The sequence below is a fragment of the Heterocephalus glaber genome, unplaced genomic scaffold, assembly GCF_053883595.1.
Source record: "Heterocephalus glaber isolate CG9 unplaced genomic scaffold, H.glaber_assembly_v1.0 deba00001689, whole genome shotgun sequence".
Classification (NCBI taxonomy): Eukaryota; Metazoa; Chordata; class Mammalia; order Rodentia; family Bathyergidae; genus Heterocephalus; species Heterocephalus glaber.
Genome location: NW_028258414.1, coordinates 12,255,701 through 12,268,618, shown reverse-complemented (window position 1 = coordinate 12,268,618; position 12,918 = coordinate 12,255,701). Strand labels below are relative to the sequence as shown.

Here is a 12,918-nt window from a genome sequence, read left to right as displayed (position 1 = left end):
CCCAGACCCCAAAGGCCTGTGTGTGAAGTCCTTTAATCAGGACACTGCCCTTTAAAAGGCTGTTTTCCTTGTGTGTGTGCGCGCGCACGCGTGCGTGTGTATGAATGAGAGAGTCCACTCTTCTGGTGTCCTAGTGTGGCAAAATGACACGCTAAATTATGTTTGAGGCCCTAAATTAAGGGTTTCATGAAATTAGATTCAACCCGTATTCACTTCTGTGCCCCTGTAGGTAGTTTCTGGACCATACCTGGAGAGCTGAGATGGAATTCAGTCTACAGGTCACTGTGAAACGGTAGCAGGGGTCTAGAACATGCTAGCATCTCAATAGCACCTTTTATTCCCTGGACAAAATTGAGTGTGTCCTGTGTGAAAGTGGCCTCTATGCGACAGTGGTTTTCAAATTTAAGGAAATTCAGCATCACCTCAAGGCCTTGTTAAAACCCAAACTTCTGAATCACAGATCCGGACCCAGTAGGTCTGGGTGGGCCTGGGAATTTGCATTTCTAACACATTCCTAGCCTAGGCTGCAGCAACCCGCCCCCCCCCCCCACACATTTTGAGAACCTCTGGCGTCGGGCATGGCAGGGGCCAAGTCCCTGACTCCGTAAAGAAGCGCAATCTAGTGTGGTTATGCTAAAAACAACGGAGGTTTTCTCTCGTCTCGGCAGGCAGGTCAGTGAGGGAGACACACAAGAATCATAGAAACCCTTAGGCTGACGCCTGTGTCTGCCGTTCCCAGAGTGAAGCCCAGGCCTGGCAGTCAGACGCGCGCGTCCCACCCCGCTCAGGCAGCCGCGGGAGAGGGGTGGGAAGTGTCCCTGGGGAGAGGGGTGGGAAGTGTCCCTGGGTGCGGGGACTGCGTGCTCTAGCGCGCTCGCTCCGGGACAGGCCTGACTTGGCTGGGTCGCCCCTCCCGCCCTCCGGCCCCTCCCGCCCTCCGGGGCTGCGCTCTTCGCTCCTCGCCTCGGGGCGGTGCCAGCGCGCGGGGCGGGTCCACGCGACCCCCCCCCCCGTCCCTCCCCCGGGGCCACGCTTGCGCCGCCCCCGCCCCGTCGTAGCCTCGGTCGCAGTCGCCACCCCGCAGGCCGGGCCTTACGGCTCGGGACCCGGTGGTGCCGCAGTCTCCTCCCCGCCATGGCCCAGCCGGGCGAGGAGGAGGCCGTGCCCGGGCCCGAGGCCACCGTGCAGATCCGCGTCGCCATCCAGGAGGCCGAGGACGCGGAGGAGTTGGAGGATGAGGAGGGTGGGGGAGAGACGCGGGGCGCAGGGAACCCGGCCCGGTTCCTCAGCCCCGGCTGGGGCAGCGCCAGCGAGGAGGAGCTGAGCCGCGGGTACAGGTAGGCGTGGGCCTGGGAGGGGGTGGGGTGGGGCGGGGGGGGCGGTGACAATTCACGACGACTCCACGGGCAGGGGCATCCAGTGCATCCCGGCCCCAGGGAGCAGCCCAGGCTGTCCCAGAGTCCGGGGTGGCAGTCAGTGTCCCAGCCCGAGGCTTGGGGGCCGGACAAGGAGCCGGGGCGGGTGGCAGCGGGGACCTGAGGGGCCTGAATTTGGGGGTGCCTGGGATTCAGGAGGAAGAACTGCATGGGGCATCCTCGACAGCCACACTCTCTTCTGGAGGAGACGCCTCCTCCTTTAGGTAACCCAAATATCCCCCCAGAGCTCATCCCAGCCCCGCCTGAGACTGGGCCATCTACTTATGCAGAAGGGTCCCCATGGAGCCCTCCGTGCCATAATCGCCCTGTCTGCTTATGGGTCTAGATGGCTTCGCTGTCATTCTGGGTAGGAGCAGGCCAGGCCCAGCTGACCCTTGCTGATCTGGGCTTCCCGGAGGTGTGATTTCATGTGAAGCGCTCTCTTGGCCTGGTTTGAGATGAGTGGAGGGCTGGCTGCTTTACCCACCCCTTCGGAAATTCCTAGCTTCACATACTCTTCCTGGAGGTGCGTGCATCTTTATTTGCTGCCTGACGTGGGTGCCTGGTTGATGGGTGGCCTGGAGCTGCTATGGCACCTGCCATACTTGCCTCTGGGTCCTGAATTTGTCCTCAGCCAGACACCTTAGGCTGTGTCCCAAATGCCCAGGCCCTTCAGGACTGTGGTTTTGTTCCTGCTATAAAGAAGCCAATGGTATGCAGTATCCATTCAAGGGGAGTAGGGCAATGCAGAACTTGCAAATTCTAGGGAATGCCAAGGTGCATTTAGTAAGAGCCCTCTACTCCTGAGACTTCTGTGCACCAGATTTCAGCTGTTAAGGCCCTGAAGGATTGTCCCCTGACAGGCAGGTATCTACTTCATCGCGAGAGTATGGAATTCTGGGTTATGAGGATACTAGGGCCAGAGTCAAGCCTTTTAACTGAATCTCAGTAAAAGGGTCTGGATTTAGGAGCCCAGAGATTCAGGGCAGACCACAGAGGCAGCTAATGGAGAAGTCTGTCCCCACAGCTCAGGCAAGTAAGGGTGTGATGCTGTGGCTCTCTCAGCACCACATACCCTGAAAAGCCTGATTCACGCGGCTCTGTGCTCAGTATGGACAGGATAAAAAGGACGAGCCTGTTGTCACTGACCTAGGCTTGAGAAGGTGTCCACAGAGTCAAGTAACTTCAGACATCATGTAGATTGGCGTGGTTTATCCTTCTGACTTTACTTGCCTGTGGCCGTGGCAAAAAGCTCTTTCTTGGGGATTAAATTAGCTGTGATGAAACCTCGTATTGACGTTGGAAAGATGCTCTGTGGAGATCTAGGAGAAACCTTTGGGCCTCTTGCCTCGCCCCTTGGACCCGCCTCTCTTCTGTCCCAGACTCAGCGGCTTGAGGCTCCCAGAGCACTGAATCTGAAGTGCACCCTGGTGCCCACTGGCATGGAGTTGACCCCAGAGTCTCCCTGGGGCTCTCCAAGGTAGAGCAGGTGCAGAGCCCAGCAGGCAGGCATACAGGACATGAGGGGATGCGGCCAAGAACGGGATAAACTCTGCTCCTTTTGGGCCCAGCAAAGGGGCAGCAGCCACCAGCCTGTGTGAATGTTGCCGGCTCCCCACGCCTACAGGAGAAAGCCCAGATTCCTAAGTTAGCTTGTTAACAAGTCGCACCCACCTACACCATCTTGAGCCTATGGGCTCCTTCCTGCCCATCTTATCTCAGGCTCCTGAAGTCCCATCCCCACTTACTTCCCTGAGCCCTGGGCTGTCTGGGGTCTACTTGCCTCACTCTTCCACCTCTCTACCCCTGACTGATTGATTGAGTTCTGAGAAGTCAGCTCTTAGACTTCGCTGAGGCTTCCCACCACCTTCTGCCCCCTTGCTGAACGACACTTGTTTCCTCTCCTCTATGTCGCTGTTGCAATTTATGTCCTAGACTAGCACTTATCGTGACTGCAATTCCATAGCTCTGTCTACCTCTCAGGAACAGGAGCATTATGGATTCAGGGACCGTTGGCCTTGTTTTCATTGTGTCTTCAGCACCCAGCGTGGTAGGTGCCCTGTGAACATCCACTGAGTGGCTGCATATCTCTCATCACACTTGTTTCCTCATGGTGAAACCATATGGCCTCCTCCACTGGAAAGTAAGAGCCTGCAGGCACTGCACTGTTGTCATCCTGTCCCTGTCTGTAGTACCTCAACCAATACCTGGCTTACTCTAGGGCAACAAGGAATACATGAACACTAAGGAAAAATCTTTATCACTTCTAAATGTTCATCCGTCTTCTCCCCACATTGCACTCATTTAAAAAGCCTTTCCTTTTATTCTTACCTTTTTAACATAAAAGAAAGTGTGAAAACTCAGGACTGTGAGCATTCCTACTCTCCCCATCCAGATGTATCACTTATTATTTTGCCATATTGGTTTGATGATATATAATGTGTAGGGTTTCCCCAGAGCCATTTGAAAATATGTTTATACAAGACTTGCACCCCAAATACTTCATCTTGTAATTCTTAATAATGACATTCCCAGCTGGGTGTGGTGGCACATGCCTGTAATTCCAGCACTCTGGAGGCTGAGCCAAGGAGGATCACCATGAATCCAAAGCCAGCCTGGGCTACATAGTGATTTCAAGGCCAGCCTGAACTGTGTAGCGGAAACCTGTCTTAAAAAATTTAAAAAAAAAAAAAAAGGGCTGGGGATTTAGCTCAGTGGTTCCGGCACCTGCCTCGAAAGCACAAGGTCCTGAGTTCAATCCCCAGTACCACAAAAAAGAAAAAAAGAAAAGAAAGACATTCCCTATAACCATGACACTACTATTTCAGCTAAAAATTTTAACAGTATTTCCCCAATATAATCCCTAGGACAGTAAGATGACCTAATGGTCCATTTCCGTGTTCCAGTTTCTCCCTGTTGTCTTTCACAGTGGTTTCTTTTTACTGTCAAGCCAGAACTCCGTTAATCTAGGTTGAGACATTTGCCTGTCTCTCTAGACACTTTTAGTCTAGATCAGTGGTGGCAAATGTATGGCACGCATGCTGCAGCAGGCTGTTGATGTCACTGAAAGCTCTAAAAGCTCTAGACCATTCCCACTTCTTCTTCTTTTTTTTCCCCCCTATTTTGGACATATGAAGCCCGATGTCTTATTGAATGTTCACTTTTTGGACTGGTCTGATAATGTTCTTATGGTTTCACTGAACTTGTTCCTCTGTACCATGTGCTTCCTGTAAAGTGAAAGTCACAGCTGAGAACTTGATTCAATTCAGATTGAACGTTGTAGCAAGAGCACTTTCATAGGCCACGCCTTGAACTTTATGTTGTATCACGTGTTGCACCATGGGAGACAACCTGCCATTAGTGATGCTAATTTTGACTACTTGGTAAAGGAGATTTCTCCATCCTACAGGGATATCTTTCCTTTTGCAGCAAACAAGTTATTTGTGGAGTTCTTGCCTTTCATTCTGTCAATGTGGTGCATCATATTTATTGATCTACATATGTAGATACATATCAACTATCCTTGCATCTAGGAATAAATTTCACTTGATCATGGTGATTGAATATTAATCTATCTCTATCTGTCTGTCTGTCTGTCTATCTATCTAGCCCCACTGTGTTGCCCAGGCTAACTCCAAACTCCTGGGTTCGAGTGATCTTCCTGCCTCTGCCTCCCTGGTACCTGGGACTATTGGTACATTGGTACATGCCATCATGCCTAGCTTATGATCTTTTTAGTATGCTGTTGAATCCAGCTTGCTAATATTTTGCCAAGGAGTTTTGCATCCATGCACATCAAGAACATTGGTCTGTAACTTTTTTTTCTGCTAGTGCCCTTGTCTGGTTTTAATACTAAGGTGATATTGGCTTCACAGAGTGAATTTGGAAGTATTCCTTCCTCTTCAATTTTTTGGAAGAATTTGAGGATTAGTATTTATTGTTCTTTAAATGTTTAGTAGAATTCAGCAGTGAAGCAGTTAGGCCCTGGACTTTTCTTTGATGGAAGATTTTTCATTCCTAATTCAATCTTCCTATTTACTATTAGCCTGTTTAGATTTTCTGTTTCTTCACAATTCCGTCTTGGTAGGTTGTATGTTTCTAGGCGATGTTTCCATTCTTCTAGGACAGCAATGGTGAACGTTTTAGAGCTTTCAGTGATACAAACGGCCCATTGCAGCATGTGTGCTGTAGGTTCACCACCACTGTTCCAGAGTATCTGGTCTTCTTTCACCAGTGACCTTTGACCTCATGGCTTTGGCATCCTTTGATGTCCTTACCAGAGTCAGTCTCTTCGCTGAGGACTGCAAGTTGGCAATTTTCTAATTTTCTCATTCTCTGTACATTTATTGGCTAGCATTCTACTATAAAAGAGAGCTTTGCCTTACCATCTAGACGAATGAAGGGTTTCTTCTAAAGAGGCAAGAAGAAATCATTACTTCCATTTAATTACCAATTTTCAAAGACAGCAGCTGGTGTAAGAGTCACACCAAATGCCCCAGTGGTCGAATTCAATTTCTTCCAAATTCATGTTCAAACATCGAAAAGTTTGAGAACTGAATGTATTTTTCCCATAAGACATAATGGAAAAACCAAATAATTGGTTCTGAGGCCCAAAAGTTAAACTTATAAATTCATGTTTCCAGGACTTTAACAAATTACATAATGATTTCTTTCTTTAAGTCTATTGTGGTTCTCACAAGTTTCCTCTTAGCTTTACTCCTGATATCACTAGCTTTCTTAGGAGCCATAGTTGCGATATTTTACACAAATAAAGTGGAAAAAAAGAGAGAAAAGCACAGTGATGAATATTTTAATGCACCATCACAAGCACTATATGTTTTCTGGGCAAGAGCTAGTGTCACCCTAGTGTCTAGGGTGAGACTCACTTTCTGCTATATAGGTTTTTTCAAGTCCGATTTTTGGTTTGACTATTGAGCAAAGTTAGCAACACCAAGCAGATTTTTTTCAAATTTTGCTGTCAGAGTAGTGGAAAGTCTGAGCTTGGAGCCATTGGACAACTGAGGTATCACTGTACTTTAAATGAGGAGCCTCCCACAGGCTGAACTCTTGCTTCTTCCCATCCATGGGTTTTCATGAGCTCATTTGTAATTATTAGTTAAAGTCATCATTTTTGTTGCTGAAAATGTCCATAATGTGATTGGGGAAGGCTCTTTGAGTTCTCTTCAGTGCGTCCTTTGGGATCATGTCCCTTAGTCTATACCACTTCCTTGCTTTTGGGTACTAGATATTCCAGGCTTCGGTTTGTATTTTTCCTATTCAAGTCATGGAATCCAGCCATTTCCACAGGAATCCATGGTTTTTCAAATTCTGGTGAGAAAGTGTTTAGAAACCAAGGTCTGAAACAAAAATGCTAATTTCTCCTAGGGCATTATTACTTTTAGATTCTTTCAATTTTATATTAATAATGCCAATTCAAATTTAGCATTACAGGGTTTTTGCTCTTTACTTTTTTATTTGAAAATCCTGATTTCTAATAACATTAACATATTTATTTACTTGCTTTGTTTTTAGTTTCAAGAAAATATTTAACACTAAAGATTGGTAAACAAGACAGGTGCTCATGTTTGTCAAATAAATATAAATAAAATGCTGTTAAAATTATTTTCTGTATCATCATTTCAAAGAATAGATTCAACATGCACCTCCCACTTCCTAAGGTTTGAATTTATAAATCTAAGACCTTAATTAGATAAATAAGTTTGCACCTTATCTCAGTAGAAAGCTAAATGAGAGCAATTTGGTTTACATACACAGTATAAAACCTATTGTTATTCTCTTTTTGATTATGAAATTGTTTTATTTTTTCATAAAATAAAGAAAAATTTTAAAAAGAAAAAAAATATTTTCAAGTGAATAATGTCCATGAAAATCCAAAGGGAAAAAATCACGATGAGAAAAAATGATACTGAGGCTTAACAATTTGCTTTGTTTTATAATGCTTCAAAATGATTCAAATTATAATACCCAACATTATTATGAATAATAAAAATCACTGCACACCTGCTTTTCACTTACCAAGCCCAATCACCTTGGTTTCTTTCTCCCTGTGTTGTTTCAGAGACATTACATGCACCCTGTCTTTCTTCTCTTGATGATGATAATGAAAGTTTCCACTCATTAATGTCAGTTTTGTGCCAGATGTGGAATAGAGTGCTTTACATACATTGTCTCTGTTACATACCACAACAGTTATTTAGACCTGCAGGGACATTAACTAGCTGACCCCTTTTCCAAGGCCTAGAAGATTACTAGAAAGTCAGGGTCAGAGAGGAAGCTCATGATCTCTGTAATAAATATATAAGAAACTCGTAGACCACTCAAGTACAGGATGTGGCTTCTTCAGGTGTCATTGAAATGTGCTGGTTCCTGTGGTGCCTTTTCCAAAGTTGAGAGCACACCTCAGTGTTTCCAATCTGCCTCAATGAAGAATCTTTAGTTTTGTTTTTGTGTGATGCTGGAAATCAAACCCAGAGCCTGGTGCATGTCAGAGGAATGCTCAATGACAAGCTACAGGCCCGGCCCAGAATTTTTATCTTTTCAATCTGCCCTCAGGTTTTTATATCACATTATCAATTTGGTTGCTCTTGTTGAACCATTTCTGATGCATTATCTTATTCTAGAGATGAGTCAGAAGTAACTTCTCCTCACAGATGGGTCTGAAGCCTAGTGTTTATCATAAATGATGTTTCTTCTTTGTGCTAAATGCTGTCTTTGTTGCTACCCATCATTTTCCTGGAGTTGGTGGCCAAAACACCATGTTAGACCATCTGGAAGGACAGACAATGAATCCAAGAAAAAATTTCTGGGTTAAAGTTACATTGAAGATCTCAGATCTCTACTCTTATAGTGTGGATATTTTCCTTTTGTAGGGTGGCATTTACTTACTGAGTAAGTGTATCCAGATTAGCCTGAGATTTTATGAGAAAAGCAGCTTTGGAGGTTTTATGGTGAAAATAATTTATGTTTCTCTAAATCATTTAGAAATGTGATGAATGTTTTAGCACTGATCCATGGATCTTGATAATCTGTTTTGCAATGTACCCCCTTATTTCCATCCTTTGGATCCATTTCTAGCAGATGTATAGCTTTAACAAAGACCCCATCATCCTTCCCAGTTTATAATGTTGATTTAAAAAACAACCATCCTTAAGATCTCCTCAAAATCCCATTATGTATTTACCAGCCACCATATTTCTTTCCTCAAAGGACTCTACTAGAAACGATTTGCTTTATATTGTTGACACTTATTTATTTATTTATTTTTGGTACCGGGGATTGAACTTGGGTCCTTGTGCTTGCGCAGCAGGTGGCAAAACCACTGAGCTAAATCCCTGGCTAGCTGACACTTTTTAAACTCCCACTATGTGCAAGGTTCTGAGATGGTACTAGGGTGAAAGAAACCAATGTGAATCCTACCCTTAACATAGGGTTTATGGTTCTAATAAGGTGTGTGCACAAGTAGCTATGATACAAACATAGGCAGGTGTTAGGAGAAATAGAAATGATTTCCTGGGAGAGTTGCTTTTGAGATGTGTGGCCAAGATCTAAACTTGAGTGGGGTGGGAGTGGGGGGCAAGGCGCTCAAGTGATGAGAACAGAATTCACAAAGGCATAGAATCCTGAAAGCTTGTGACACAGCGAACTGTAAATCTGTTTGCTTGTGGCAGAGGATATGGAAGGAAATGGAAATAAGTTTGGAAGCTAGGTAGTCAGCTTCTAAGTGCATCTGAATTTGGAGTTAAGGGCTTTAGATTTTATTTAGTAGGCAACAGAGAACCTTCTATTAGTCATAGTAATATTAAAATACAGCAGTGACATTATAGTTGTTCTTCAAAATATGTAAAATGGCACAAAGTGGAGGAGGCTGTAGCCCAAAATACAACACAGGAGGTGGTAGGAGGTGGGGAGACAGAACCCTGGAAAGGCTCTGGTTGGGAAATATAGGAAGGATGCCAGAATAAAAAGAGGTGCAAATATCTGAGAGATAATTTAAATTCTTCCTTTAGAACCATTTCTCTGCCTCCCTGCCTGCCAGTGGAAAGTAGCGGGCAACATACCATTTGCTTTCAAGGCGGAGAGAAGAAACAAGATTATTTTTAAAGGAATTGAGTGAACTCACCATGGAGCTCTGGGCTGCTAAGACAGAGCTGGCAGCTGCAAAGTGCATCTCTCAATTTGGGTAGAAGCCCCCCAGGAAGAAAACCAGTAGGAAGACAGAACTGCAGTGGGAGCCCACCTAACCCAGCAAGAAAAGGTAACCCCAGCCTTCATTCTTCCAAATGAATACCTGTGGAGCTTACCCTCCCTCTTTACATGGAGGCTGTGTGTACTGATTTTCTTCCAACAGATACAGTTTGAAAGAGAAGAAAAGGAGGAATTTTGCAGGAGAGAAACTGGATAAACACTACGTCAGACAGGTGCTCAGTGTTAACATCCACAGCACTAAGTCTTGTTGATAGTTTGTACCCTAATATGCTGAGAATGGAACTTTATCTCTATGGCCCACCATCCCCAAATTCTGTAACCTTAGTGTAATCATGGCAGAGACATCAGCAAAATCCCCATTGAAGCACATTCTACAGACTACCTCACCAGTATTTCTCAATAGTGTAAGGTCATCAAAAGTGGGGAAAGTGTGGGGCCGGGGATTTAGCTCAGTGGTTCCAGCACCTGCCTTGCAAGCACAAGGTCCCAAGTTCAATCTCTGGTACCAAAAAAAGGGGGGGGAAAGTGAGAAACTCACAGCCCAGAGGAGGCTAAGGAGATGTGATGACTAAATATAGTGTGCTGTCCTGGATGGGATGCTTTAGGTGAAAATGAAATAAATCTGAATAAATTATAGGCTTTAGCTAATAATAATAATAAGGTATAATTATTCATTCATTCAAAGTAATAAATGTACCATACTAATATATTAATAATAGGCAAGGCTAGTGTGAGGTATATGGGAACTCTCTGTATTATTTTTACAACTTTTCTAATCTAAATCTAAAACTTCAAAAAGCAAGTTTATTGGAGTTCTTGAAGAAGGAAGTGAATTAGCAGTCACATGAAGCAAATCAGTGGCAGGAAAATTAAACAGAAGAACTGGCTCTGGAGGAAACAGAGTCGATGTTATTGGAAACAAAAAGGTTTTACAAGTGCTCTGAGAGAGAATTTAAGATATTGCATCCACAAAACAACAGGATGGCTTGAAAAGGGAACAGTCTGAGGACCGAAAAAAGTTCTTAAGGGCTACATACATAACCACTAAAATGTTAAAATTCTCTAGGAAAGTTGGAAGATAATGCTGGTGAAAATTCTTAGCATGTAAAGCAGAGACAAAAGCAAAGACAAGCATAGAAGTTCAATTCTGGTGGTCATCAACTGATAGAACCTAAAGAGAAGAAATAGAATCTTAGCAAATGACTTAGTTCTAAAGGGAACATGTTTACATAGTCATGATAATAAAACAAAATTGACTTTTCACCCTTTAGTATCTATCTGTAGACAAAGCATGGAAGATTAGTTATAGAAGAGAATGCTATATTATGAACATGACAAAATGAAATAAAATTATAACTGATAGAATTTAGAAAGTGGAAAAAAATTAGAAGGCTGGGAATAGAAAGAGAGGTAGGACAGGAATATGCATATTTGCATAGTGAGGAATAATTGAAAAACATTAATATTGATGGAATAAGAAACCATTTTAAATGTATTATTTGAAAACAAGTAGAAGGTTAGCAGAAGAATTGAAACTAAAATTTTAAAAATTGGAAGAAGGTGCTTTGGACGTAAGTGACCCAAAATCCTCACTTATACAATAGGACACAGAAGCCGGGAGGCTCCTAGGGCAGTGAAGCTCAGCTGGTCCCAGCACCCGGAAGGAAGCTCCCCCGCTGCCATCCCAAGCTCCTAGGGCCAAGAAGGTGAGCTGGCCCCAGCACTCAGAAGGAAGCTCCCCGGCTCTATCCCAGGCTCCTAGGGGAGTGAAGCTCAGCCAGTCCCAGCACCTGGAAGGAAGCTCCCCCACTGCCATCCCAAGCTCCTAGGGCAGAGGTGAGCCACGTGGGTGCCAGAAGCACCCCACCCCCGGGGAAATGAGAAGACACATAAACAAGCCTCAAAAACAGACTCCCAGATCACCTACAGCAACCCCAAAGAGAAACAAGATGGAACACTCTGATACTCAACCACCTGGACTCTCTGAACCGGCAACAAAAGAGGATCTGGGAAAAATGAAATCAGAAATAATTACTCAGATAACAGCAAAGATTTTGCTCATGGTGCAAGACATGATTAATAAATCTAGAGAGGATACAGATAAAAACATAGAGGATCTGAGGAACATGATGGAATCCCAACATAGGAAACAAATGGAATCCATAAAACAGATACAAACAGATTTCCAAGAGATTAAAAACTCCATTGAAAGTCTGCGCAGCAGAATGAACCAATGTGAGGATAGAATTTCACATATAGAAGTTAAGATTGCAGTTAGTGAGGAGGAAAAGACAAATTGCTTTAAAATTGTAAGGGACCGTGAGAAATCAACCCAGCAGCTGCTAGACGATGCAAAGAAGAATAACATAAGACTGATTAGAGTCAATGAAGAAAGAGGAGAGAGTGCAGATGACATAAAAAAACTGTTCACAGAAGTGATGGCAGAAAACTTCCCAAGCAGAGGAAAAGAACTTGACATACAGATAAGTGAGGCATATAGGACTCCAGCTAGCCTTAATCAAAAAAAATCTACACATAGGCATATAATAGTTAGGATTCCAGAAATCCAACAGAAGAACAAAATTCTACAAGCAGTGAGAGAAAAGAAACAAATCACATACAAAGGAAAGCCCATCAGAATCACAGCAGACTTCTCAACCCAAACCCTCAAGGCAAGAAGAGCTTGGAGTGACGTATTTCAACCCCTAAAGGAAAACAGCCTCCAACCCAGATTGATGTACCCTGCAAAAAGTATCTTTCAAAATTGATGGAGAAATAAGATACTTTCATGACAAAGAGCACCTCAGGAACTTCATGAATACCAAACCGGCACTCCAAAAAATTTTAGACAATACCCTAGGAAAAGACGATGAGGATCACAACCCCAGGAAACCCAGCAGAATGAATCCATTGGGCGTGACAAATTAAACGCAAAGGGGGAGAATCCAACAGAAAGAGAAAGTCATGACAAGGCTTTTAAAACTTTTGACTTCATCTCCCTAATGAGTGTATAATTCAATCTTTTTTTTTTTTTTTTTGGTACCGGAGATCAAACTCGGGTCCTTACGCTTGTGAGGCAGGCAGTGGAACCACTGAGCTAAATCCCTCCCCCAGTATAATTCAATCTTATTATTGTACTGATTAGTATTTTTCTGATTCTAGAGTTGCACACCATTCCTTGTGCTATACTGGCTATTTATCATCTTCTTATGTCTACATTTTAATTGGGTTGTCTATTAATGAGCTCTAAGAATTCTTTATATATTCTGCTCATAGG

The 12,918-nt window shown here is 43.9% G+C and overlaps 2 protein-coding genes across 4 annotated transcripts in view; one reads left to right on the top strand and one right to left on the bottom strand.

Moving 5' to 3' along the window:
* Positions 1-1,228, bottom strand: part of Lrrc49 (leucine rich repeat containing 49) — a 166,428-nt gene extending 165,200 nt beyond the window's left edge. Inside the window, exon 1 of the mRNA XM_087199201.1 lies at positions 1,097-1,228. The gene's annotated coding sequence lies outside the window, so the exon portion shown is untranslated. The remainder of the gene's footprint in view (positions 1-1,096) is intronic.
* The window catches only part of Larp6 (La ribonucleoprotein 6, translational regulator), a 34,492-nt gene continuing 22,708 nt past the window's right edge, over positions 1,135-12,918 (top strand). The window contains exon 1 of one of the 3 annotated variants that reach the window (XM_004855551.3): positions 1,135-1,337. In XM_004855551.3, the coding sequence (XP_004855608.2) occupies positions 1,135-1,337 (203 nt within the window). The remainder of the gene's footprint in view (positions 1,338-12,918) is intronic. The other 2 variants (XM_004855552.3, XM_021236991.2) reach the window with 2 other exon arrangements.